This window comes from Ahaetulla prasina, chromosome 1 (assembly GCF_028640845.1).
Source record: "Ahaetulla prasina isolate Xishuangbanna chromosome 1, ASM2864084v1, whole genome shotgun sequence".
NCBI classification, from domain to species: domain Eukaryota; kingdom Metazoa; phylum Chordata; class Lepidosauria; order Squamata; family Colubridae; genus Ahaetulla; species Ahaetulla prasina.
Genome location: NC_080539.1, coordinates 99,382,115 through 99,408,136, shown reverse-complemented (window position 1 = coordinate 99,408,136; position 26,022 = coordinate 99,382,115). Strand labels below are relative to the sequence as shown.

Below are 26,022 nucleotides of genomic sequence, written 5' to 3'. Positions count from 1 at the left end.
ATCCCTGGACTGACACCGATCTGCAGCATGCCAGACACTAGGCTATGCAAACAAGCAAAGCCTCATCCATGGGGTAAAGGCACCTTCCAGTCTGCAGAAAAAGCTCTCTCTACAAAACTAGTCCCTGGTGCCCAAAAGGTTGGGGACCACTGCACCAAGCTATGAGAAATGCTAACTCTAGCAATAAAATTATATTTGGTAGTGTTGTTGCTTCACCTTAACTACTGAAGAGTGGAGATTTACTAAAGAAAAAGTTATTTCTCAAATTATAAATAAAAATCATGTGCTAAACAAAGAAATGTCAAATGTTTTTATTAGTTATACTAAACATTGCAAAAAACAGCATTAAGTGAACATTAAAACAAAATAATGGACTGCCAGTAAGAAAAACAGCTGTATATGTGAAGTTTTAAAGGCAATTCAAATGGAACAAACTGAGAGGTTTCAGTCTAAGTTTAATATGGAAAATATACTATTGTAGAGGAAATTAAGTACTGACAAACTATTACTTTGGAAAACTGCACAGCAGTTTAAAATACTGATATCCTTTAATTATATTCCTGTTTGCAAGAATATTTTAAAATGTTGTTTACAGCAATAATGTTTAATAACACAGGAATAAAACAAGAAACAGTATTAGAATTTGAAGGCAGAAATGCAAGTAATATTAAGAATGAACTGTTCAAAATGCTCAATGTGAAAAAATAAACCAAGCATTCATTACAGATTAATCCACACTTCTTTAGAAGCCAAGAAATTTCTTGAATACTGCATGAAGCCTTTACAATTACAGCATACTCCTCACATAAGGGCCGAGGTATACAGTATTTTGCCCATCTGTTCTTGAGGAAAAGGTAGAATGGTTTATGTATTGGTAAAATATTTGATGAATAACAATATATGCATAAATAGCTTCCAACACCTGTGGAATGAATATTCTTGGTTGTTTTAGGCTGATAGTACTTTTTCTGAAGACAGACAGACATGCCCAGAGATTGCAAATGAAATCTCCGTATGTATCAGGGTCAAGTTTCCTGGCCGGAGGCATAACCTCAGTCAAAAAATCCAATATGTTATCAAAACTAATATGATAATAATGTACCTTTCATTCTTTTTAAACTGCTAAAATTAGAAGTGTTTTTGCAGCTGAAGATTCCACTAATTGCAGGAAACTTTTTCTTCTATGTTCTTCAAAGAGAAAGGCAACATTGTGAAAATAATTAACTGATCCCAAGATCCAGGCATTATAGAAAATGGCTATATAAAATATATTCCTTAATGATCTAGCTATATGGCACTAGAGAATGAGGCTTAGCTTTTTTTAATATAACTGCTTAATGATAAGACAATTGCTTTCCAGATTAAATTTATATGTCAACAGTCTTAAATCCATAGTCTTAAATCAAGTACATTTAAATGATTTAATTATTATCAATATATAGCTAATTTTCCCATACTTTCTTCTTTAAAACTGAAACATTTTATTTTTAAATAAACTTGGTTTTTTTAAAATTTGTGGCACCAAGTTCAATAAACTAGTTGTATAGGTATTAAAGCTTTTGAATAACATTAACAAAGGCATTTTGTAAGTAGAGAAAACAATCACCAAAATTTCTTCATTATGGAAGACTATGAAAAATACGGAGTTATGAAATAAACATTTAAAATACACTTATCCAATGAATTAGTTCTCATCTTATAAAGATGGCATATCAAGAGCACTAGCCTAACCACATTTGCTAGGACAGAAATTCCAATTGAATTTAGTGTACTGAGAATGAGTCCTAAACACTTTATAAAATAGCCTTGAAACCACATGGTACATCCAGATTTGTTAACGTAACAGAATGTATCTTAACACCATAAAACTTAAATGTATTAATCTAAGTATTATGAATCCTGTATAGTAACTACAGCAAACAATACAATCTTTTCAAGATTACCTTTTATTAATACTAAACAATGAAAAAGGGAAGAAAGTATGTTGATCCAAAATTCTAGCCTAGGTATTTAGAGCCTGAAATAAAATCGAATTTTGTCCATTGAACTGCTAATAGTAGCAATATGTATTGAATTTCAAGAGAAGGTAATATTAGGAAAAAAGTTCTCTCTCAGGATTCATTTGATAGGATTTTGCTGCATTAAATTAGAAGTTTTGATGCTAACGCCAAATAATTGTGGATTATGCTCCTATCCATTTTCAATTTAACACGAAAATCACACTTTGCAATCTTAACAAGAAATGACATTAAATAACATGGTATCAGCTTATATGAACACAGCAATCCATAGAATGAAAAGAATCAAAACATATGCTGCTAAATTTCGACTAGCATTCAATGTTACATTCAAATTTGCAAAGAGACAAAATTATACAAAGACTTCTTGTTTGGATGAGCATGTCTCTTGAAGTCAATAAAAAGAAATGGATAAGTTAGTCAGGGAAACTCCAAAAGAAAAAGAAAAAAACCCTACAAATGATAAAAAGTCATACAGAACTCCCCTGACCAGCAAGTCCCATTTTTAAGGCAATTTTTGTTGATTCTAACCAGACCATGTTATAAAAAAATAAATGCCACTTCAAAACATTATGTACATTATGACAAATTTATCCAGAAATCATATTTAGTAAATTAATAAAGTGTCACAAATTATCATCCGGAGGTTACTTCAGGTGCTCGAGTGTGCAAATAGAATTATTCTTCATCTTTAAAGTACAGGCTTCAAGACTGAGCGCAATGACCGTCCTTCTTTTGTTAGTTCTCTTGTGACACACATACATGGCAGTGGCACAGCTTCCTCCCGTTTCTCTACAGCATTGTAACTGCATTTCTTCAAATGATCAGCCATGCTTACAATGTCCGCAAATTTCCATTCATTTACAGTACAAAAAGCCGTGCTGAATCGCCATACCTAAAAAATAAATTTCTCTTAGCATGATGATATATTTATTAGGACTCACTCACATGCAAGTCATGTAGAACTGGCATTTATAGCACAAATGTTAACTGTGGATTATTATTATTATTGTAATTATTATATATATTTTTTTTAAAAAAGTATCTCCAAACACCTTTTCCTAGGAAGGATAATGTAAAAAATGTGCCACAAATTTTAGTATAAGCATTAAAAAAGAAAAACACCTTGCAAACTAATATGGAAATGTGATGACATATAGTTTACATGTATTCTTTTATAAAATGATACAGACATATTGGCTGATAAGGCTTTGAAAAAGTGACCCGATTTCCCAAATTTCCATTTGGTTTTGCCATTTTTAGGACACACATTTTTGGTTGCTTTCTCTTAATTTAGCTAATCTGATACTGAAAATCTGGATACAGAAAGCAGCTAGTAGATATTGAAGGGCAGCTACCTGTATGCCCACCCTGTAAAAGTTGCACTTTCTTGTATTTACTATTATATTAACTATATTTAGTTATACTGTTCTCCAAGTTGTTTCTATCTCACTGCTCCCATACTCTAGACAACTGCCTCCCACATAGCACCTGAGAGAGAAATGTTGGAACAACTCAATTTTTATGCAAAGGTCATTCCAATTCAAAACAGAGGTAAGCAAGTTCTCACAATTAAATATACAAACCTTTTCTTTTATTTGCCATGAAAAACTTCCATCTGGATATATTCTCTTTTCCCATAACAGGATAACCATTCCACGTGCCTGAAGTAAGCTTCCGCACACATCCCTCATTAATCTTGACACTTGTGAAAGCTGACATAAACTGAAACCATCTAGAAAACCTGCAATGTGTTGTAGGACCTCAAAAGGAAGATTACTCAGATTGTCACTATGAAGCCCTAAGCAGCATCTCTTATCAGGCTCTGACAGCACAGTCGATATAGCAGGCTGAACCCCAAAGGACCGTAGATGCCGATCATGAATAATTTTTGCTCCTTGTGTTGAAGGACAAAATCTGCGCTGAGAATATGTACATCCATAATATGCCAAAGGACATCGCTGCTCCATCCAGCCATTTAGGCCAGCATGAATATCACCGTGTACATTCTTAAAATGTGAAGAAAATTCATTTCGTCTAAACAGTTGTCCACAGACAAATGTAAACATTGAACGCTTTGTTTGGTATCTAGTCACACATTCTAGTACCAGATCTAGCCCAAGAGTCTGAAAAGGGCTTGGATTTGAGAGCTGCGGATTTGCATGATCACACGCAGATGCTGAAGCAATTTCCCCTACCATTGTATTTGTGGCCAGAATTGCAGAAGGGAGAGAAAATGTCTGAGTCCCAAAATCAACATGGTATCCATCAATAATACGACAATCTGATATTCCCCTGCCACCAGGAGAATCTCCAAGACAAAACAGCAATGCTGCTGTGATTAAGTCTATTCCCTGAAGGTCCATAGGATCTTCTGTTATTTCCAAATCAGATGTATCTACTGCTTTGTCTTCCTTTGATGCAGATAAGCAGTAATTTGCCAAGTAATTGTAGGTATGGTGAGGGATGAAAGAAAATACATTATTTCTGAGTTTTTCTTGTTCTATTTCTCTCTGTAGTCGTTCATCGTTACAGTCATGTGACATATATATGTGGTCAGTGGTGCCATTAGACAAGCTGTGCAGAGGTATTTCATATTTAACTTGTGCTACAGGAACTGAATTACAAACATTCGCTACTTTATCACAGGAAGATGCATTGTGAATACTATTTGCTACATTAAACTGACTGGAATTACATATATTTAGTTCTTCATTCTGTGGCAGATTCTCTGTGCTTGAATCATCTAGATGAAAGCCATTACATAAAGGGATATTATCAAGGCTCATATTCAGTTTGTAGTGTTTTGTAGTATCATAACAAATGTCACTTGACCCGTTTTGTTCTAATTGTCCATTTTGATTCAAAATATCCAACTTAATACCACCAACTGCTCCCATGCTATTTTCCTCTACAGAATCATGTTCTACCATGGCTTGCATGCTGCTGTGTTCTTTTACACAGCAATCTGTGTTTCTTTTACATGGTAAGATACTGAGTTTTGAACTCAACAAGCTGGTAGCAGTATTTAGAATATCTAGAGCTGTAGCTAAGCTTTTGGTTGTTTCCACAGTGGCTTGATAAAGTGCACCAAATGATTCCTCATCAACAGGCAATAACCCATTTGCAACTGTAGGATCTGGGGTACTTGCAACCGAAGATTGTTCTCTGGGTTTTAATACGGGGTCAGGAGTTTTTGATGTCATAGTTGCAACTTTGAGAGATTCAAGAAGCATCCGTTGATCTTGAAGGGCAAGAGCCATATCCAACTGTTCAATTTCATCAACATCTTTACTTAGATTCTCATAAGATTTTCGATCTGCATAACTGACTGGCCATCTATTCCATTCCATAGTGCAGCATACAACACTTGCAGGACAGGTTTCTAGATGTTCAGCAATTTTATTTCGCGTTACAGTAAATGGGCAGCCAAAGCCACTGTTGAGACAAGGCACTCGTTCAAGTGGACATAAAAGGCGATGCTCTTCAGCTTTACATAAATGAAATACTGCTCCACAAACCATAGGGCAGCCAATTAAGTCACAGGAAATCCCAGTTTCTGATCTGGTCATACAACGCCGACTAATACAGTTGACACAATGTAAATGCTGAAGATCTTCCATGGTGGCAGGTTCAGTTCTAGATGTAGAGAACAACAAAGCCAGAGACAATATCAAGGCTTTTGGTTGTAAGTTAGAACAAACTATTTCTGCAAGGAAGTAAAAGAAGAGCTAACGTTCAAAATTAGAGGAAAATTTTGAATGCAACTTGTTTTAAAAATTAAACACATACTTTTATTTCCACCACCACCCAAAGAAATTTAGGACTGTATGCAGAAAATTAAACTATCCAATGACTTTACATGCTCATTTTTTATACATATTACGTTAGGAAACTTCTATATTGGCAGAATGCTATAGGTCCTATAGTATAGGACAATAGCCATGGTAGCAAAACACATTTCAAGTTGCTCTATGACAGACCTCAAACTGACTAGTTTGGAAAAATGAAATTTCACCTCTACCTTTGTGCAAGACATGAATTTGCATACATTAAAAAAAATTCAGAAAATCGCAGATCTCAACAAACACAATGAGATTCTAACAAATATTATACTTTTCAATTGATAAGATACTTTTTAATCTGTCTCACATGTAGCCTGCATTTGCATAACCAACCTGTTTTCGTTTCCCTTCTCCTCTGCCTCAACCCAATTTAAATACTACATCAGTATAGCCACAGTATGGCTCTGATGAAGTAAACAATAAAATGTGTTAGTTGGAAAAGGTGTTATTGCTATTCCAATTTATAGCAATAATGTAAAAACTTTATAATTATTTAGAATCACATGGTAGCAATTTTTCAACTTCTCATTTTTCATCTGGTGGTAAAATGTAGAAAACTTGGGCTTGTCACTTACTCAAAATTCAACATGGATGTAATACTATTGTAAACTATATTGGTAAGTTAAATATTTCAGGTTTGTTTTATTTTTTCTTGGGGCCTTTGAGTCAGTGTTGACTCCTGACAACTATATGAAGTCCTTGCAGTTTTCGAGGCCAGATTTTTAGAAGTGGTTTGTTACTGCCTTCTTTTTACGGGTGACAGACTGACTGGCCCTAAGTCACCCAGTTGTCTTCATTTCTAAGGTAGGAGAACTCACTGTCTCCAGTTTCTAGTCTGGTACCTTTAACCACTAACCCCCCCCCCATCAAGTATTACACCAAACTGGTTCTCTTCAATCACGTACAAAATTTATTACAGCACAGAAATAGAATACAGCCTACAACATAATTTTAAATACCATCAATTTTTTTCTGAACAGTCTTAAAGAAAAAGTGCATATTGTTTTATTTTTAAATTTGCATTGCATTATTATATTATTGCATTGTATTAGATTAGATTACTGTTACATCTAATTATAAAATTACCAGCTTGGAGACCAATCTTATCTGAAAATCAAATTAATACATGTTGGAACTTACTTTTCTTCAGATGAGGTCATAGCTGGCATAGAAGAAAGACCAATCCCTACTGACACTGTAAATATAATGGTATTTTTTTCTGGTGGCACCTATCACCAAAAGAAATTTTGATCAATCATCAAACAACTTCAAAGACATGCATTTTGTTTGTTCTATATTTACACATAGATTATTGTTGCATTTCAAAGGTATACCAGTACATATGCTTTGATCACGTTCATGGTAAATTTGCCTTTATTGGGTATTATTAATCTGGTTCTTGGTAGAAAATTAAGTTTAAATTATATGACTGTGCTGCTAAATTATATCCCCCAAATTTGGAATCTGTCTTGCCTTTGCACCCATTTTGTTAATTTGTTTATATTTTTATATTTCATTTTGTTTGAATTAGACTGTATTTTTTTAACTTATCACTTATATACCTTTAACAAAATTTGTGACATGATTGAAACTAATATGATTACAGAAACTTACATTTTCAAGAAAACAAAATAAGTTGGCAACTGGTGGTTCATGCGATATGCAGCCCCCAGATAATGTCATTGGATTTTAATTGAAAAATATAAGGAAAAAAACAATCAGTGGCATGATTTGGGGTCTTTACTCCAAAGAATGAAGAATACCTGCAGGGCTTAAAATATTTGTTTTCTCTCAAACCTGGTCCTCCAAACTCTAAAAACTGATGGCATGTAACTATAACATGATGTCATTATACCAAGATCACAATATAATGCACATAGTTGGGGGGGAAAAATAGCCTCCAGAATTCTGAAATTCTACAAATACTGAGGATTCAGAGTGGGCAAATTACCCCTTTCAGTAAGTTTTAACGAACAGCTCTTGGTCTTATTTCTGTATTATCATGAGCAGATATCAGTGTTGTATCTTCTGCTACATCTATACCAATTCAGTCCAGTTAAAGTTTAAGAGCCAAGTAGATTTATAAATAATCACCCCTTGGGACTAGAATAATGGAACTTTGCCCAGAACAATGGCCGGTTAACATTATGTCTCTGAATTGTGAAGAGTTTAAAATTTTAACAACTCCAGTGAGTTCTCCTATATACTGGCTTAATTCATAGTGTTAAAGCATAAAGTTGTTTGTTTTTTGGCAGGATATATGAACCCACATATTATGGCTTCAGAATATATATGAATAAGGCCACTAGTTATAAGGGCAGCCTTATAAATTTTTTAAAAAAATCTTTAAAAACTTATTGATAAATCAGTTTAAACTTTCTGATTGTACAATAGAATCTAGAATATGAACAAAATGTTCAAGTACAAAATGTTTTTATCTCCTTCATTTACTATATAGATGTCTATTAACATTCAAAAAGAAGTCTGATAGCATCTTTTCAAACTAACACATTTTATTAAAAGGCATATGTTTTTGTGAGCTGAAGCTCATTTGCAATCAAAAAAGGGAAATAAAATATTTCATATAGAAAAAACATCGACCCATTTTAACATCCATTTTAAACATGTCATTAAAATCTAACTATTTAATATTAATCAGTATTTTCATTACACCATATAAATAAATTTATGGATATCAGACTGAACAGGCTAAAGTTTAACTTATGACTCTTCACTTACGTTTAACATAGTGAGGTTTATAGTCATTTTAAAATATCCTTTGGAATATCCAATAAACATGAAATAAAAGCTTCTGTTAACTTATTTTCATCTTAGTATCATAGGAAACAAAGATTCACTAATTTGTTTATGTACAATATCCCAACTCTTTTGAGTTCTTACAAATAACAGCTATCTTACCAAAAATCTTCCACTGTTTATTTTAAAAACTACTTTAGCAATATCCTTCCACTGTTTATTTCTTTAAACATAATTTAGTTTTATGATGTGGTCCAAATGCATCAGCAATATCTAAAATCGCAATAAATTGTTGCCAGTACTGGACAGTGTGATCCTATATCTATATAAGAAATAGCTTGCTTAAGTTTGTCCAATTAACTAACACTTTTTCCATTGAGCTCCAATATGCTAAATACAAAATCCTGATTCTAAAGACGAGAAGGTTAGAATAGGAGGAGAATGAGCTGTGACAATTCCCGCAGCCTGAAACAGCTGATTGGTAGTATTCCAGGAGGCCAATCCAACCGCCAATCAGCTGCTCGTGCTGAATCAGGCTGTTTGCTGCAAGGATGCTAACTATACCGATGGATGCTGGTAGGTAGAGGAAGATTTTTTTTTCTTGTTTTCCTCACCAAAAACTAATATGCGTCTTATACTCTGAAAAATACGGTAACATCTTGCCCACATCTCCTATATTATAAAAACTGTAACTTGAGCTTGACAATTCAAATTTGGAGAAGAGTAAGCCATAATTATAAATGATGTTTGGAATGTATGCTTTATGGGAAAAGAAATTTGAACACGCTTTGAATACTGATGTCAAACATGAATTAAATTATCAAGAATTAAACATTACTTTCTGGCATTCTGCATTAAAGTCTTATATAACAGTATTTATATGTATAGGTAGCCCTCGAGTTACGAATGTAATAGAGCCTGCCCATTCCATTCATAACCCGAGGATTCGTGGGAGTGAATCTCCTACCTTGAATGGGATCACTCCCTCCTTTCGCCCACACATTCACTAATCGAATGCGAGGCTTGTTAATTGTACATGAGGTATTTCAGGGTGGGGAAGACCATGTGGGGGCCTACTCATGGAACAGGCCACCTGCCTAGGCTTCCCCGACCACTGAAATACCTCATTCTCCCCACAATTGCTTTCCCTCCCAACTTGCTATACTGGGTCAATTACCTTGTGAAGATGCAGCAAGCAGTCTCCTCTCCAGCCTCTCAGCCACGTGTGCCCCTCTGTAGTTCCATTCAGGCCTCTGCAGACCTCACCTGGTAGGTTGCTGGCCAAAATGGAGCCTCTGAGGGCTGGATCCATAGAAGCTCCATTTCAGCCAGAGGCTCCATTTCAGCCTGCAATGGGCTGGGGAAGGCCCGCAGAGGGCCAAATGGAATGTCGGAGGGCTGAAACCGCTCCTCAGAAACTCCATTTCAGCCGGCAACGTGCCAGGCAAGGCCCCTGGATGCCAAAACGGGGCTTCTGAGAGCTAGATCCGCCCCTCAGAAGCTACATTTCGGCCAGCAATGTGCAGGACAAATGTTGCAGAGCCTCTGCAGTTGTTTGTAAGGGCAAACAAATGTTGTGGTGCTGCAAGGTTCGTAGTTTCGGGCCTTGTTTGCAAACACTAGGGGCACTTATCACGTAAGTTTGAATGTTTGTGAAGGGAACACTTGTAACCTGGAGATTACCTTTATAAATACAATATTCAGAAGATTTTTTTCCCACATTTTTTTTTATAGAAACCAAATGTTGCATATATATATGTATACATACTTGAATCTGTTCTCTGAGAAGTCATAAGAAGTCCTGAAAGGAAAAAGAAATTAGTCAATAAAACATATATTTCTAGAAAACTCCTACATATTATTACAAACATTACAGTGCCTTAGTTGATGCTGATTCAAATTTCACATGTGAATAAATTTTTTAATCTTCCACCTTACTCTAAAACAGACAGCCCACAGCCAAAAAAAAATAAAGTATACCAACTGTACTCTTTTAATCAATAGGAACAGCTGAAATACTAAACATATCAAACATATGAATAAACATCTATTAATTTAGAACAGATAATCTAACCTTGAAGACTGGTTATGTGCCTGGGCCAGTAATATCACCACCCCGAGCATAAGAGCCTGTTTCCTATTCTTTATAATTAACATCTATTAATTATAAATTAACATCTATTAATTATAATTTTTCTCAGGTGATTGGTTGCTGCTCAGAATCATTTCATTGAGATAGGTGGCCATATAAATTTAATGGATGGGTGGGTGGATGGATGGATCTACAACAGAAGGCTTTCCAGCCTTTAAAGAGATCCAGTAAAGAAGAATTTTTACAATTAATAAAATAATTAATCCATTTAAATATATTTAGTCTTAACCTTCATCTGCTTTCTAGTAAATTTAAGCCATTATTTAAAATTTTACTCACTGGTATGACAGAGAATAGATTTTTGGCTTTCTGTGTGACATCTTTTCAGATACTGAAATAATGCAATTTCATATCCTTATCCCTGAAACTTTTGACATTATTAAGCTTTTACCTTTTTGCATAGGTGTTTGTATTTTCAAATGCCATGATCATTCTATTATTTTCAGAATGAGTTTGTTTATCTGAATACTTTTTAAAATATGATATCAAAAATGAACCTATCAGTTGGGGTAAAATTTACTCAATAGAGAATAAGATAAAAAGATAAAAGGCACAAAAAGAAAAGAAACAATCAACTTACCAGATTACAACTTTCCAAGAAACAATACAGCAGTGAAGTTCTTTTGTATAATCTCCATTCTTCTTTTATTTAGATGTCGGCACAGCTTAAACATTACAAAGATACAGAATCATACGGATAAATTATTTTTTTTAAAAAAACCTATAAAGCAAAGTCTGCAATATCACTAGATGACTCCTTTTCTCTCTTAATTTATTAAACTGCAACCACATAAACAACACAAATATATGATTAAAACTGTAATATAAAATAATAACATGTTAAACAAGTCCTCCCCTTGTAATTCAGTGCTTCTCCCCTACTTTCTTACTTTCCACATGTTTTTAATCTTCTCGCTGTATTACCTTGCCAGAATAGATTTTCAGCTGTTGTGGGGGGTTTTTCCTCCTGCAACAAAAACAAATTTAGTTCAATAAAATGTCACCTCTGTTTTAGTACAGTTTTATTCTTTCGATTGAAATACACTGTGATGATCCGGGGAAAAACTGCACAGTCACATTCATCTGAATACTAATTTGAACTTCAAAACAAAAGAAACCATTTATTCACAAAGGAATTTTCTCTTGATAAACTAGAGAAAAGTGAGACAATGAAACATATATGGGCTATATCCAACTCAGATTTGTCTGCCCAGGCAACAGAAATCCACCATAATTACAAATTTATTCACAGATGATCCAATCTCTTAACATGTATTAATACTGAGCATATTCAATCTGTTTTCTGAAAATAAAACAGATTGGCAATGAGCTGGCAAAATTTGAGCTGACGAAGTTTCTCAGCAAGAGAAGGGACTCAGAGACTGGCAGAATCTAAGGAATTCTTAAATGCTATGAGGGGTTTTCCAGTCTCAGCGGTTAGTCATTCAGAGACTAACCGCTACCTGGTGTATTGTTACAATCCAAGAGCTGATATGAGTACAAATGCTGCATATCCTATAGTGAATTAAATCAAGCATATATCAGGGTGCACACTCAAACCTATAGTGTTGAATAGCAGTAGTGGTAGATGGTAAAAAAAAAAAAAAAAGCTCACTTCTGCACCATCACTGCAGGGCTTCCGAGAGAGGAAGTTGTGTGGATCTGATGTGTTCAACACTAGCCACGAGGAAGTCTCATTTGATTACATTGCTCACATCAACTCTTAGACACAGTTCTTGGTGATATTATTGACTTGGAAGTGGGTGCCATTTGATCAGAATGTATAAAATCACTTTCAGTTATTTTGACTAGAAGTCCACAAAACACTTCTGGGGGTTAAGACAACTATCCGTATTCTGATTTCTAAAATTCAGCATGGACAGCTTGGATGGGTCCATGGAGAGTCAGTAACTCTTTATGAAAAAATTAGGCCCACTGCAAGGTAAGAGGTGATAATCCTCTGGATTTTGAAATTTTGGGCAACAAATGGCAGTTGAAAAATTACAAATATTCCTTTATTGGGAAAAGTGCTGTCCAATTATAAGCATGGTGGGGCAGCACTAACTAAATAATTAGACTTTGATTTCAGACGCGCATATAACAGAACTCTATTGCTTTGAATGATTACGGTGAGAGAAATGCAACTGAATCTTCTCAACTCTCAGCAAGCAGCCTCTAGACCCAATAATCATGAGATATCTACATGTAAAAGGTCTACATTTACATGATGTTTATCTAAAGATTTCATATTTCGCCTTTTGAATTGGATCAGGGAAGATTGTACAGGCACTTGAGATTCTGATGGATTCATAAGCACCAATAAACTAAAAAGGTAAAGGTTCGCCTCGCACATACGTGCTAGTCGTTGCCGACTCTAGGGGGGGTGCTCATCTCCGTTTCAAAGCCGAAGAGCCAGCACTGTCCGAAGACGTCTCCGTGGTCATATGGCTGGCATGACTCAACGCCAAAGGCGCACGGAACGCTGTTACCTTCCCACCAAAGGTGGTCCCTATTTTTTCTACTTGCATTTTTACGTGCTTTCGAAACTGCTAGGTTGGCAGAAGCTGGGACAAGTAACGGGAGCTCAACCCGTTACATGGCAGCACTAGGGATTCGAACCGCTGAGCTGCCGACCTTTCGATCGACAAGCTCAACATCCTAGCCCCTGAGCCACCGCATCCCTTAATAAACTAAAGCCAAAGTCAAATAATACAAAGGTTCAGCAGAAAGAAACCTTGGAATTTAGCTTGTAGTCAACCAGGGAACATTCCTTCTGAAGTTACAGTTATCTTAATTGGGCTATCAGATACAAGTCAGTCGGGACCAAAGCAGACTAGTTTTGGCAATCCATGCTCTAATAATCTTTTTATTGCATAGAACTATCTATTCCATGTGGGGTGACAGTTGGAGACTGACTAGAAGCTATATGTGATCCAGAACAAAGTCACCTTTTTGTTATGTGGGACAGTTATATGAGACCATAAGGGACTCTTCATTTAAACACTGCACTGGTTGTCCTTGAGCCACCATTCAATTTAAGTTGTTTAACATTGGCCTATATAGTCCTAGATAGCGTATGACCAGATATGCTTCAAGTAATGTCATATGACTGATGTATTTATATCAAATTTGAAAAGCTTGACTCATTATCTGTCCATTGGCTGTTTCAGCTTATTGTGCAAAACCCAAAAACTCAGTGCTAGTTATCCCAATTTATTATCCTTTTCCAATGAACTGAAACCGCTCTTAACTTAGAAATGTATAGGACAGTATCTCTCTGTTGTTATGAGGATGGATGATTTTTAAAATAATCTTTCTTTTTAAGTGTTACTGTTAATAATTATTGGTGTCAGTGTCCTGATTTATCCAAGTCTAGCCTTTCTCCCCTCCTCCTCCACAAGTCATGTGTAATTTGCTCTGGTTACTCTGGAAAGAAGGACAATATAAAATTAAATGCGATGTCAGTCCCAAGCTATGGAATGCATGTCCTCACTAATTTTATTTGGCACCTGACTATCTTTGCCTTTAAGAATGGGAAAAAACCTATTTTTGTCACGTCTTTAACTCCAGCATTTTTTTAAATTTCTAATTTCTAATCTTTAACAATATTAAACTTGAGAATATTTGAATAGGAAAGTGAGATATAAATCAAATAAAGCCCTAAATAATGAACCACTTCTTCTAATTATTAGAATAGAATATAATTTTTTATTGGCCAAGTGTGATTGGACACACAAGGAATTTGTCTTGGTGATATGCTTCTAATTATTATTATCAAATTTATCAGCACTTTATAAAACACTTGTATTCAAGAACCAGTAACAAATGTCCAGTTAGAGAGTACTTTGTGATAGGGAGGTTTAGAGCAGTTGAAAGAAAAGCAGTTATATCCCAAAAATCAGCCTCCCTTAAGAATTTATCTCCAACAAATTTCTAGATACATTAGTAAACATGCTTACAATGCTTACAGGAAGATCAGAGGAAGAAGTTACTTTCTTGGCTATTGCAACAGGTGCATATTTGATTTAAAAACAGACTGGGGAAATAATAGATATGATAAAAATATGCATATATATATATATATACATACAGGTTTTGGTATACACACACACACACACACACACACACACACATATACATATACATAGTAAAGGTAAAGGTTCCCCTCGCACATACGTGCTAGTCGTTGCCGACTCTAGGGGGCGGCAATGGCAACATATGTATATGTATATGTATATGTATACATATACATATACATAAATTATATATATTTGTTTTCGTAGGTTTTCACGGGTATATGCATACAGGTTTTGGTATGTTTTGAAGGAACCAATTTTGTAGGAACCAAATTAATCTTCAAAACTGAACACTACCACAACAGAATAATTATGGAAGCCATTGAAATAGAGAAACACCCCCATAACATGAATAAACATGACGATACCTCCCGCTTACCAGACATCTGGAAACTAGCCCTAGTCAAAAAACGAATCCCAGCTACAAAAATTAACAGCAAACCCAAGATAACACATAACGCCACCACCAATCATCCTCACCAGATTCAAACCCAAACCCATCCCAAAAACAAAATACAACCTCGAACCAGAAGCCAAACCATGATGGCATCGCCAGTGCTACACACACACACCCTTCACGGATCCCCACACAAAGCAATCTGACACATGCCATGAGCACATGACAGGACTTTGAACTCGGAACCAGACCAGGGCCCAAAATGCTACATCCCACACAAACATCAACTCCATTAACCAATCAAAATGTAGCAACACAGCCAACCAATCAGCTTGCAACAGCTAGGCCAGCATTTCAAAAAACACTCCCCCACCAGTATTTATAGAGAAACAGCAGTTATAACCACACTTTGGTAACATAAGAACTGTTGTGACTCCGGCCCCTGAGGCTGTCCTCATGGAGGAGGATGACTCTAAGAGTGATGGGGAGGAGCCGACAAGGCCTCCCTCTCCAGGACCATCCTCTCTGACACCGCCCCAGGTTCCAGCTGCAGGCCAGGAGGAGCTGACAAGGCCTCCTTCTCCCGGACCCTCCTCCTCCCTGGCAACGCCTCAGGTTCCAGCTGCTGAAGATCAATCTTGGATTGGATTGACCCGAGGCAGCGACAAAAAGATATGTGTGTGCAGCAAAGGAAGAGGTGTGGCAGGCCCAGAGATTGCTGAGTCACTGAGCCACACCCCACAGGGGATAAAAGCAGGTGGAGTTGCCATCTGGCCCTTGTGACAGACAAAAAGCTACCAAGTATGAATTGCAGATCGGTCGTTTGGGAATTAAAAGGCCTGGACTGTGTAAAGGATTTTTCTGTGCGCTCTTGGCAATGGATTTTGGACATGTGGGCTTCTGTCTCCGTAAGAGATAAGGAACTCGGAACTTGGCAGGCCTTTGCACTGTCGCTGACAAGTCTGTCATCCACTACAGAAAGTCAGGTCTGTTGTAAATATAAAGGACTGTGGGACACGCATCTCTGCGTCTTCTCTGTGAGGTGGGGAGGGGGACAGAACAAGAACAAAGCCAAAAATTCCAGCCTGAAGATGACGAGTGAGATCTCATCGAAACATTGCCTAAATACTCTCAACCTTACACGGGAAAAGACCCGAACATACCAAAACCTGCATGCATATATGTATGTATGTATGTATGTATGTATGTATGTATGTATGTATGTATGTATGTATATTCATTCATTCTTATACAATGGTACACCACTCCAACTGAAGCTAAACCAAATTCTATTAAAATACTCAGATATTTGCAAATTTGTAGTAATTCTGTAGTTAGATTATGACATCATAACTAATGTTGATATGATGTTGCACACTTTCATAGGATACTCTTGTCAGTTGGGTGTTTAGTAACAGGCATCAGAACACCAAATACTGGCAAAGAATGCAGAGCTTTGTTAATACTTTACAACCTTTCATGGTTTACTACTTAATTCTTCATAATCTTAGCATTAATCCAGTTGTTGGAGTCAAAGATGCTGTCCTCTGCTATTCCATTGAACTACAAAAGACTAGTGTCCCATAAGTAGCATTCAATTATCATATAATTGGAATATAGAAGTGGATCTTCTTATTCATAATAGTTACTTTCCAGCATATAATCATGGTTAATGAAATCACTTATGAGTCAACAGGACTATGAGATTTGGGAGTTAGACCTGGAAAATAATCAAAAAAATTACAAAAAAACAAACAAACCATGAAAAATATAAGGAAAAAGTTGAAATAAGGATAGTCTATAAAATTATTGGATCAAAATATGGAAGAAGGGAAGTACTCTTCCACTTGCTCCTGCTCTGAACTGTCAGTATTGCTTCCTGATGGAACTTTAGTTGTGGTGGGTGTGACTATATTTAAAAGTAGCAGATAATTACGCTTTGTCAGGTCTTGCTTTTCAGAATCTGTCCTTGCAGAGTTGAAAAGCAACTTCTGCCTATTGAACTTGATGCTGTCACCCATTAATGGGTCAAATTAAAACACTTTATTCTCTATTGCACTTCCCAGCTGCAAAACCTTACCTTTTCTCTCAAAGGCAAAGCTTGCATGAACATTTGCCTCTGCAAAGTTATACTCTTGCTCACTTTCATTATGGAAGGAGTATGTGCAGGAAGAGAATGACTATATAAAGTCAAAACAGTGTAGATCCCTGGGAAATTGGGGGAACAGAAACCAAATATGTGCCCTTTTACACAGGTACATAATGGTGGAGTTCAGAACTGAGTGCCAAAAACTGCAGACAGGCAAAACCATTTACCACAGATACGTTCTGGTTTATTTTATCAATGGAAGATATTTGAAATCCCAAAATATACAGTCACGGGTAATGACGTCCAGGTACAGAATTTTCCCTTAATTAATAATCAAGATGTACTAATATTCCTTCATTTCTGTGAGTGAACACTTGACCGGAGTTCCCATAATTGAGTCTGTTTACTTATTTTATTAGTTTCCAATTAAATCTGCATTTAAAAAAAATACTAACAAAAAGAACAGAAATGCAAAAAAATGTTTTGCAAATGAAATAAATCTTCTGCTGCTGTTTTGTAAACACTAGTGTATTAAATTGCAACAATACCATCCTTCAATTCCTGGAAGTTGTATATGAAATATAGCAAGGTTCTTTCATCTCAAGTTTCTAAAGCCTATAAATCCAACCTCTCATTTTCAAAGAAAGTTTAATGAGAGAACATTTCCATCCGCAGAGATATTGTTGAAAGAGTATTTGACATAAACAAACATTTTAAGTAAATCTGCCAAAAACAACCTTAGTGAGATTAGCCAAAATACCTCTGTCATATCCAAGGAAAACAGGGGAAAAAGCCCCAAATACTGAAATGCTTAAATCTTTCCAATGTATATAATTTATTTCATCAGAGTATTTCTATCATATGCTCTTTAAAATTCTGTTTCAAATTTCTTAAAGTGGTAGTATTTGTACTGTTATCTGCTGCAATAAACTTTTAAAACTTTAGCAATGCATTTGAGGGACTTATTATTTTAGAAAATAGTTTTGGCTCTCTCGCTATTTGTAGATGATTGTAGACTAAATCACAGCTGGGTTAAAATTGAAAAATCATTCAAACAAACTGGAGCCAAATCCATGAGCATGATTTTGAAATATTTCCTGCCACGGGTGGCTAAATAAAGTAATATTTCTGTGATTTCTTCCAGCCAAGAAAATCAACTTTTAATACAGTTCAACTATACTTTTGCATATAAATAATTATTTGAGACAAATTATCTCTTGTCTGTTGAGTAAAACTAGAAAATAAACATGGGAAATACAGGGAGTAGAATGTGTGCATAAGGAGCTGACTTGTTATGCAGCAATGTATATTTAATTAACACTGTCACCACATTCTTGCTTGCAAGAACCAAGTTTTGCTTACTGCAATGAAAATGCCCAATCATATTAACAGAATTAGCCTTTGATATACTGTGCCTCATTAATGATCAAATCATGAAAAGCAGCTGCTCATTTCTGATTAGGCAATGTCAGCAAGTAGGTTCAGTTCATCAGATATGTTGAAGTACGTGTGCTTGCCTGTTACCAACCAAGAAACCTAAAAATACACACAGTTCTGGTGAGATGTACACTGCTTTTAGAAGGTTCAGGCCACCTGATGTTATTGTACATATTACAATCAGCTGACTAGAGTTGCCAAAGCCTGTTTGGAAAGTCTGCTAGCACAAGCAGAATTCCAACTGTAACAAACAACCCAATCACCAATGTTTGTATCAACAACAACGATCATATTAATGACTTGAAACAGAAAATACTCCAAATACAATCTACCTCTTTGGTAACCAGTTACTTAGTGCAATAGATTTAAACCTGATAGTTGAATTTTAATTCTACTTCTGATAATCTTTTTTCCATTTTATTATTTTATTGTTATTATTTCATGTTTTATTATTTTGTTTTAAATTATTATCTTCCTGTTAACCAGATTAATTCAGACTTCACATTGCACCACAGTGTGTCCTAACAGCAGCTCAGAACCAGTGATAAAATTCAGCCGGTTATATCCGGCTTGGGAGAACTGGTAACGCCGGCAGCAGGTGGCACTGCCCACCCACCCAGACATCATCACATCCCATTTTTGACCCTCTGCACATGCACAGAAGGCTCTATGCATGCGTGGAGGAGTCATGTGTGCTGACATTTGTGAATGGTAGCGACGGTAAATAAATTTCATCTTTCTCAGAATTCATAATGCCACCAACAGGAACCTCCAAGTGGATAAAAGAGAAAATTTACAGACAATTTGATTTACTTTTTCTTCTACTCATTTCTAAAACTTGATAATTTTTCAAATTTAAAAGCCATGAGGCATCTCAATGACAAATTCAACCTAATTGGCACATGGATAATCAAGCCTGATTTAGGACAAAAATTGCTTGTCTTTATCCATAATTTGTAGCCCTTTCCTCTTCTTCTTGTTCCTTCCCAGAAGATACAACATTAGTTATATTTTCTCGGTATATCTGAACCCAGGAACAATGGCAATTAGTTTCTAAGAGAATCTGAAGACGCCAACTTTAATCAAAGGCTTCAGATTCTGAATGGAAACCTGCCAAGTTCACATATCACAGTCAGGCATAAAAACCAATACATAATTTATTAATACAGTCCTCACATGAATACATTAGCAAAACATTATACCAAAAATATAAATATGATCATATAAGCTATATAAAGTATTTTGTGAACAGATTTAATCAACAAGGAAGTATGGGTAGATCTCTTTTGCCAATGATTTGTATTCTACTAATGGAGAATTAGAAATGAATAAAATCCAATTATAAAGTTTTTAGAACATTCAATTTAGGTGAGACCTTTGATTTCATGGATTTCCTTTAAATTAAGCAATACAATAAAGATTCTTATTCTTGATGTTGTATATCATAGTGAAACTATATGTTTCAAGGTATCACTAGATCAAAGAGATCTGTTTAGCAAATATTAAGCCATTACAGTGTAAGGGAAGATATTAAGACATAGAAGAGATTGTCACGTTATCCTAAAATATAGCACAACTGCTGTCTACCCTAGTAACTAAATTGCCACTTGTTCATTAACAACTGCTATGTTTTCCTCAAAATTTCAACAGAAAAATATCAAAACCAAAATTTGTAAAAATAGAGAAGCAATCTGAAAAAAAACTCTAGCACAGATGACTGAGGCAAACAGCCTACTTTCACGTTCACTTGAGCTCCAAATTTGCATCAGATTCTGTGGGGTAAAACATTGTAATTACCAAGTTCTCTATAAGACTACAATTCACCAGACAAATGTATGAAAGTCTACCAGGTCAAGGATACCTACTGGCAAGTTTGAGCTTTTCACTTCAGGATGCACAAATTAACGCTTTAAATACCAGTTTCATTTTCTAAACCCATTTAGCAACTCTCCTAAAATGACTATCACATAGGCAATGGTCACTCTGAAGGATTTGAGTATTGCAGGCTGACTCTGTCCAGAGGTAGGAAAAGTTCAATCCTGCCCAAGTGAAGGTTGACTCAGCCTTCCATCCTACCAAGGTTGGTAAAATGAGGACCCAGATTGTTGGGGAAAATATGCTGACTCTGTAAACCATTCAGAGCATGCTGTAAAGCGCTATGGAGCAATATATAAGTGCTTATTGGTATTGCTACTTTGACTGCTTTCATGATTAAGAAATATTCAGATCTAATATATGAAATGAGATGGCAAAGCTATTACACATTACTCTAAACTTTGCCAACTACACATTACGAATAGATTTAATCTATTTTGACAGAAACAACTTTCAGAAACACAGGGACACTATATTATAAAAATAATGATTTATCAAACAGTATCACAAGCCATCAGTGTTTAAAAACAATTTCAAAATGTAAATTGTAAGTTATGTAAATTGATCCAAATGACAAATCATCTGGATTACTTCATGAAAAATACAGGTTGTCCTCAACTTACAATAATTCATTTAGTGATTTTTGTTCAAAGTCACAACAGCACTGAAAAAAGTGATGAATGATTGTTTTTCACATTACAGTTTCAGAATCCCCATGGTCACGTGATCCCCTATTGCTACCTTCTGACAAGCAAAGTCAACGAGGAAGCCAGATTCACATAACAACCACGTTACTAACTTAACAACTGCAGTGATTCACGTAACAACTATGACAGGAAGTCATAAAAAAGGGGGCAAAATTCACTTAATAGCTGTCTTGCTTATCAACAGAAATGTTGGGCTCAATTGTGGTCATAAGTCAAGGACTACCTGTAGTCTTTGGTGGATGATGTCTAAAACAAAAAATTGCCCACTGTATTTGAAGTCTACTAAATTCATCTCTGTTAAATTGAGAGTCTATTTGAGAGTCCTTCGGGAGTCCTTCGGGAGAAGGGTGGTATACAAATTAAAATATTATTATTATTATTATTATTATATTTTACTAGAATTTTCCATAATCTAATAATAAATCAGTAAAAAAAAAACCTACATGTATTTGGGTTCAATATAAAAAACCTACTTTGTCTTCTTTTTTTTTTCATTGTTCCCTATTTTTTCCTCCATGTTTAGGGTTTTCTTTTTTGGATCAACTAAATCCACTGGTGGTGACAGGGACTGACCAATGGGCTTGTTGCCTAAGCCTGATATCATGGACTGAAAAGAGACTGACTGGCCAAAAATCATACAGCTGCGTTTCTTGCCTAAAGTAAGACTAGAACTCATAGTCAGGTTTCTGATCTGGAGCCTTAACCAATAGACCAAACCGACTCTCATCAAACATCTACATCAATATTATATTTTACTTCTGTCAAGCAATATTTCTGATTTGAGGCTCTAGGGGAAATATGTAGAAATTTTTTTTTAAAAAAATGCCTGAATAAAGGTGATAGCTAAACTGCTTTTCTGAAAATGAATGTTGAAAATTTAGATAAAGTGCTATAAAAATATAATTTTTTTAATATGCGAGCCCCTGAATATCTGAAAAACAAACAATATAGCCTAATTATATACATATTAGTTACATTTCAGTGACTGCAAACAGCTTATTCTGTACTCAAAGATATAAATGCTATAGCTGAAAACAGAAATAAATCACCTGCCTATTGAAACTGGAAATCATTGAATACTGAATTTTAATTAAGACAATATAGCTTCATAATAAGAAAATTAAATATTCTCAAATATTAATCGCTATAAGTTATATTACAACATTTGCATCCTGACAGTTTTCTAAACTAGAGTAGACAAGAAAAGCTGCCCAGAAAATCCTGCACATTGTATCCATTGATGTTCTTTGGGAGGGAAGGAGACATACACTTAATTTAGGAGCAATAGATTCCAGACACATCTCTCTCTTCAACTCAATAAAAAGAATTGTCAATGCTCTGTTCATCCATGACTTCCTGTACACAATAATTTACCTGTCAGCATATACAGATGTTCTATGAATCAGAACCATAATATATTTTAAATAAAACAAAAACATACTTTAAAATCTTGTGAAACAGCTCCCAGAAAAGAAATGCAAATTTCACAAATATATGTGAAATATATCTCTAAATTATTTACTTCTGATCAACTATGATCTGAAAGCACAACAAACACTTCTATGCTTCATGTCTAGCTACTCATCAACATGTTTTTCACTGTAGTAATACGGGTAGTCCTTGACTTACAACAGTTTGTTTAGTGATGATTTATAGTTACAACAGCACTGAAAAATGTGATTTATGACGGTTTTTAAGTTATGACAATTGCAGCATCCCTATGATCATGTGATCAAAATTCAGATGCTTGGCAACTGGATCATATTTACAACAGTTGCTATGTCATAAGGACATGTGATCATCTTTTGTAACCTTCTGACAAACAATGAAGAAATCACTTAGATTCACTTAACCAGGTTACTTAACTTATAGCTGCAGCAATTCACTTAACAACTGTGGCAAGAAAGGTTGTAAAACGGGGGAAAACTCACTTAACAACTGTCTCACTTAACAGAAATTTTGGGCTCAATTGTGGTCGTAAATCAAGGACTACCTGTAGCTATTTAACCAGCAGCCACCAATATATCTCTTCACTGTCCTAGCTAACCCAACAGAAAATATCCTAGCTAACCTAATAGAAAATATTACATGATAGATTCAAAAGGAAACTCCTAGGTATCAACTCCTAGGTATCTTATGAATGGCAATTAATCTGGAAAATAGGGATTTAAAAAAACAATTGTGATTTAAAATATTTTTAATCAGAATTAAGGCCATTGTACATAAACCTACTTAAAAATAATTACTACAGATAGCAAAGACTAAGTTTGTACTGTTCATGTTTTGTATGAAAAACATCATGCATTTCTGCATGTAGTCTCAGCAGATGGCAGCACCTCTGGACTTGGAAATGCAGCAGGATCAGGAATATCATCAGATGGGGAAATGAAAAAAAAATCTCATAAAAAGGCAATTTCAAACTATTTTAGTATTACTTCCCAGAATATTATATGGACATGTTCATAAAATCACTAAGACTCACACTCTACCCGAATATGATTTGGGGTTTTTATTTCATCCTATGATTTCAGAAAAGAACTTTCAGGAAAAAATGCTTTATTGTGGAAGAAAATATAGAAGAGCTTAAATAGCAGACAGTATTTTCAGCCAAGCTATTTAAAAATAAAACACCATTTCTTCACATCCCCCCAATGAAAACGAGTTCCGACTTTCTTGGCTTACACAATAGTTCTTGGCTTATAGTACTCTACTTGAATTCAGAACTATTCCAAATTTTATTTTCAAACAACTGTTGACCATTATGACTCAGCTAAAGTCAAAACATTACTATATGACACATTCATATCTGATAATGAATTGCTATTCATTCTTTCATTTCACTAACATCCAGAGCTAGGCACACTTAAAAAAACAAATCACTATTCTTTCATTGATAGAGGTTTTGACACGTAATCCCCCCCCCACAAGATTTTGTACTGTTCTCTAAGATACCAGCCAGAGGACGAACTGCTTCCTGATTTACTTATTAATAAGGAGAAGCACAGTAGTGCTCGTTTTGTGGCTTCAATTAAAAACATTTGCCGTCCAAACTAGCTGCAGTTCTGACTGTATGTTGTCTCTAGCTTTCAGATTTGTCACTTTACTTTCAACAGAGAAAAAAAGAAGCAGCTTTTTAAAATACATTTCCCCTACATACAAGACTACAGCGCTTTTCTATGAAGGGTCCCCCTAAAAACTATCCTGTCTGTTCATCTTTACAAACAAAACAGGGCTGGTGCAGCACACCTTTCTCTACAGTTAAAACGCAAGGGTGCCTCTTTTTTAAGACACAAGTTTTCTTCACAGGGCAATGTTGTTGTTGTTGTTTTTTTGGGGGGGGGGAGTGTCTAAAGGCTAATCCAGAAGAAGAGGGCTGCGCTCCCGCGTACTCCGTTTCCTTACGCATTTTTGAATGCCCCATAAAAAGGAAACCTTCGACAGAATAATTTCACCTCGCGCCTTGAAGGCAAGTCGGAAAGGGCTTAAGAAGAGAAGAGAAGAAAAAACGGCGACGACTCCGCAGCTGTTGGTTCCTGGGCGCAAGCGAACAAAAGAGCTCTTTCTTGGAGCAGCCGGAGTTGGGCGTGCCCGACGTTGTGTGAATCTGCGCACCTTCTCGTTTAATAAGGACCGGTTCAAGCTACGCGAATACATCAAGAGGCCGGGATGAAGAAGGAGACGGCCTACTCCCCCCCCCCTCAACTCTTCTGCCATTGTCTCCCGGGTGGTTGTGGTGGAGGAGGAGGGGGGGTGCGCGAAGAGAAGAAAGGCACCCCGGCAGACACATAAACGCCTTCTTCCATCCTTTCCCACCGGACCCTGCGGAGACCACAGCAGAGCAAAGCCCCTCTTCCCCACTCCCACCGCCGGGCTCTCTCCGGGCCACCTCATAAAGGCACCAGCTGTCAAACAACGACGGCAACCCCATCCCTATCCTCCCCGGTTTTCCAAAAGGCTGTGACCGCCCGCCCTAGCCAGGCCCCCGGACTCCGCTCGCCTGGGCAGGTCCCCAGCCGCAAGCAACAGCACGAAGACGACAGCCCCGCTCTTTGCTGATTACTCGTCCGGCCCCAGCAGCAGCAGCAGCAGCCGCAGCCGAACAAAACCCGGACCCTCCGCTTCTCGAGCACCAGGACTCACCCGCCTAACCGGTCTTCCGTCTCCTGCGTGTGAGCGAGCCCTAAAATTGTACGCCTCCCGTCGCCGAGACGTTCTCGGGCTCGTTCCGGTGAGGGGCGGGGCAGAGAAGGCCTCGTTCCGGGTGCCGTTCCTTCGCTCCGCCCCTCCGTTCCCACGCCAGGGGGGCCGTCGGTGAGAGGGGCGGGGTTTCTAAAGACGTCGCGGCTAGACACGTTAATGACGTAAGACGCAACTATCGTAAACCTCCCCCCCACCCCACCCCCAAGAGTAGGACTGTGTTTTATTTATTTATTTATTTATTTTGTCACAACAATATATGTAGGCATCATACAAAAAGATTATATAGTATATAAACATATATATGAGTAAATATAAGGAGGTATAAGCATATATATAGGAAGAAGAAAAGAAAAACAATAGGACAGGAACGGTAGGCACGTTTGTGCGCTTATGCACGCCCCTTACGGTCCGCTTAGGAATGGGGTGAGGTCAATAGTAGAAAGTTTTTGGTTAAAGCTTTTAGGATTAT

At 36.3% G+C, this 26,022-nt stretch overlaps 1 protein-coding gene across 2 annotated transcripts; it reads right to left on the bottom strand.

Moving 5' to 3' along the window:
• Positions 1 to 296: 296 nt before the first annotated feature.
• On the bottom strand, positions 297 to 25,613 carry FBXO30 (F-box protein 30). 2 transcript variants are annotated; one of them, XM_058170146.1, is made up of 7 exons: positions 25,494 to 25,613; positions 11,697 to 11,739; positions 11,353 to 11,437; positions 10,389 to 10,421; positions 7,004 to 7,092; positions 3,605 to 5,727; positions 297 to 2,913 (listed from the first exon to the last, which is right to left on the bottom strand). In XM_058170146.1, exons 6-7 carry the CDS (start codon positions 5,639 to 5,641, stop codon positions 2,710 to 2,712), a joined length of 2,241 nt encoding a protein of 746 aa, XP_058026129.1. In that variant the 5' UTR covers positions 5,642 to 5,727; positions 7,004 to 7,092; positions 10,389 to 10,421; positions 11,353 to 11,437; positions 11,697 to 11,739; positions 25,494 to 25,613; the 3' UTR covers positions 297 to 2,709. The 2 variants fall into 2 exon arrangements, with proteins under 2 accessions (XP_058026129.1, XP_058026120.1); XM_058170137.1 differs by having other exon boundaries at positions 3,605 to 5,657; positions 25,494 to 25,612.
• Between the last annotated feature and the right edge of the window lie 409 nt (positions 25,614 to 26,022).

What these genes read in the sequence shown, in the direction of transcription:
- FBXO30 (XM_058170137.1), bottom strand. Translation starts at nt 7,032, where the DNA reads ATGCCAGCTATGACCTCATCTGAAGAAAA. An exon ending in ATGACCTCATCTGAAGAAAA is followed by an intron (nt 5,658 to 7,003) that starts GTAAGTTCCAAC and finishes CTCTACATCTAG; the next exon opens with AACTGAACCTGCCACCATGG. An exon ending in CATGGCAAATAAAAGAAAAG is followed by an intron (nt 2,914 to 3,604) that starts GTTTGTATATTT and finishes TTTATTTTTTAG; the next exon opens with GTATGGCGATTCAGCACGGC.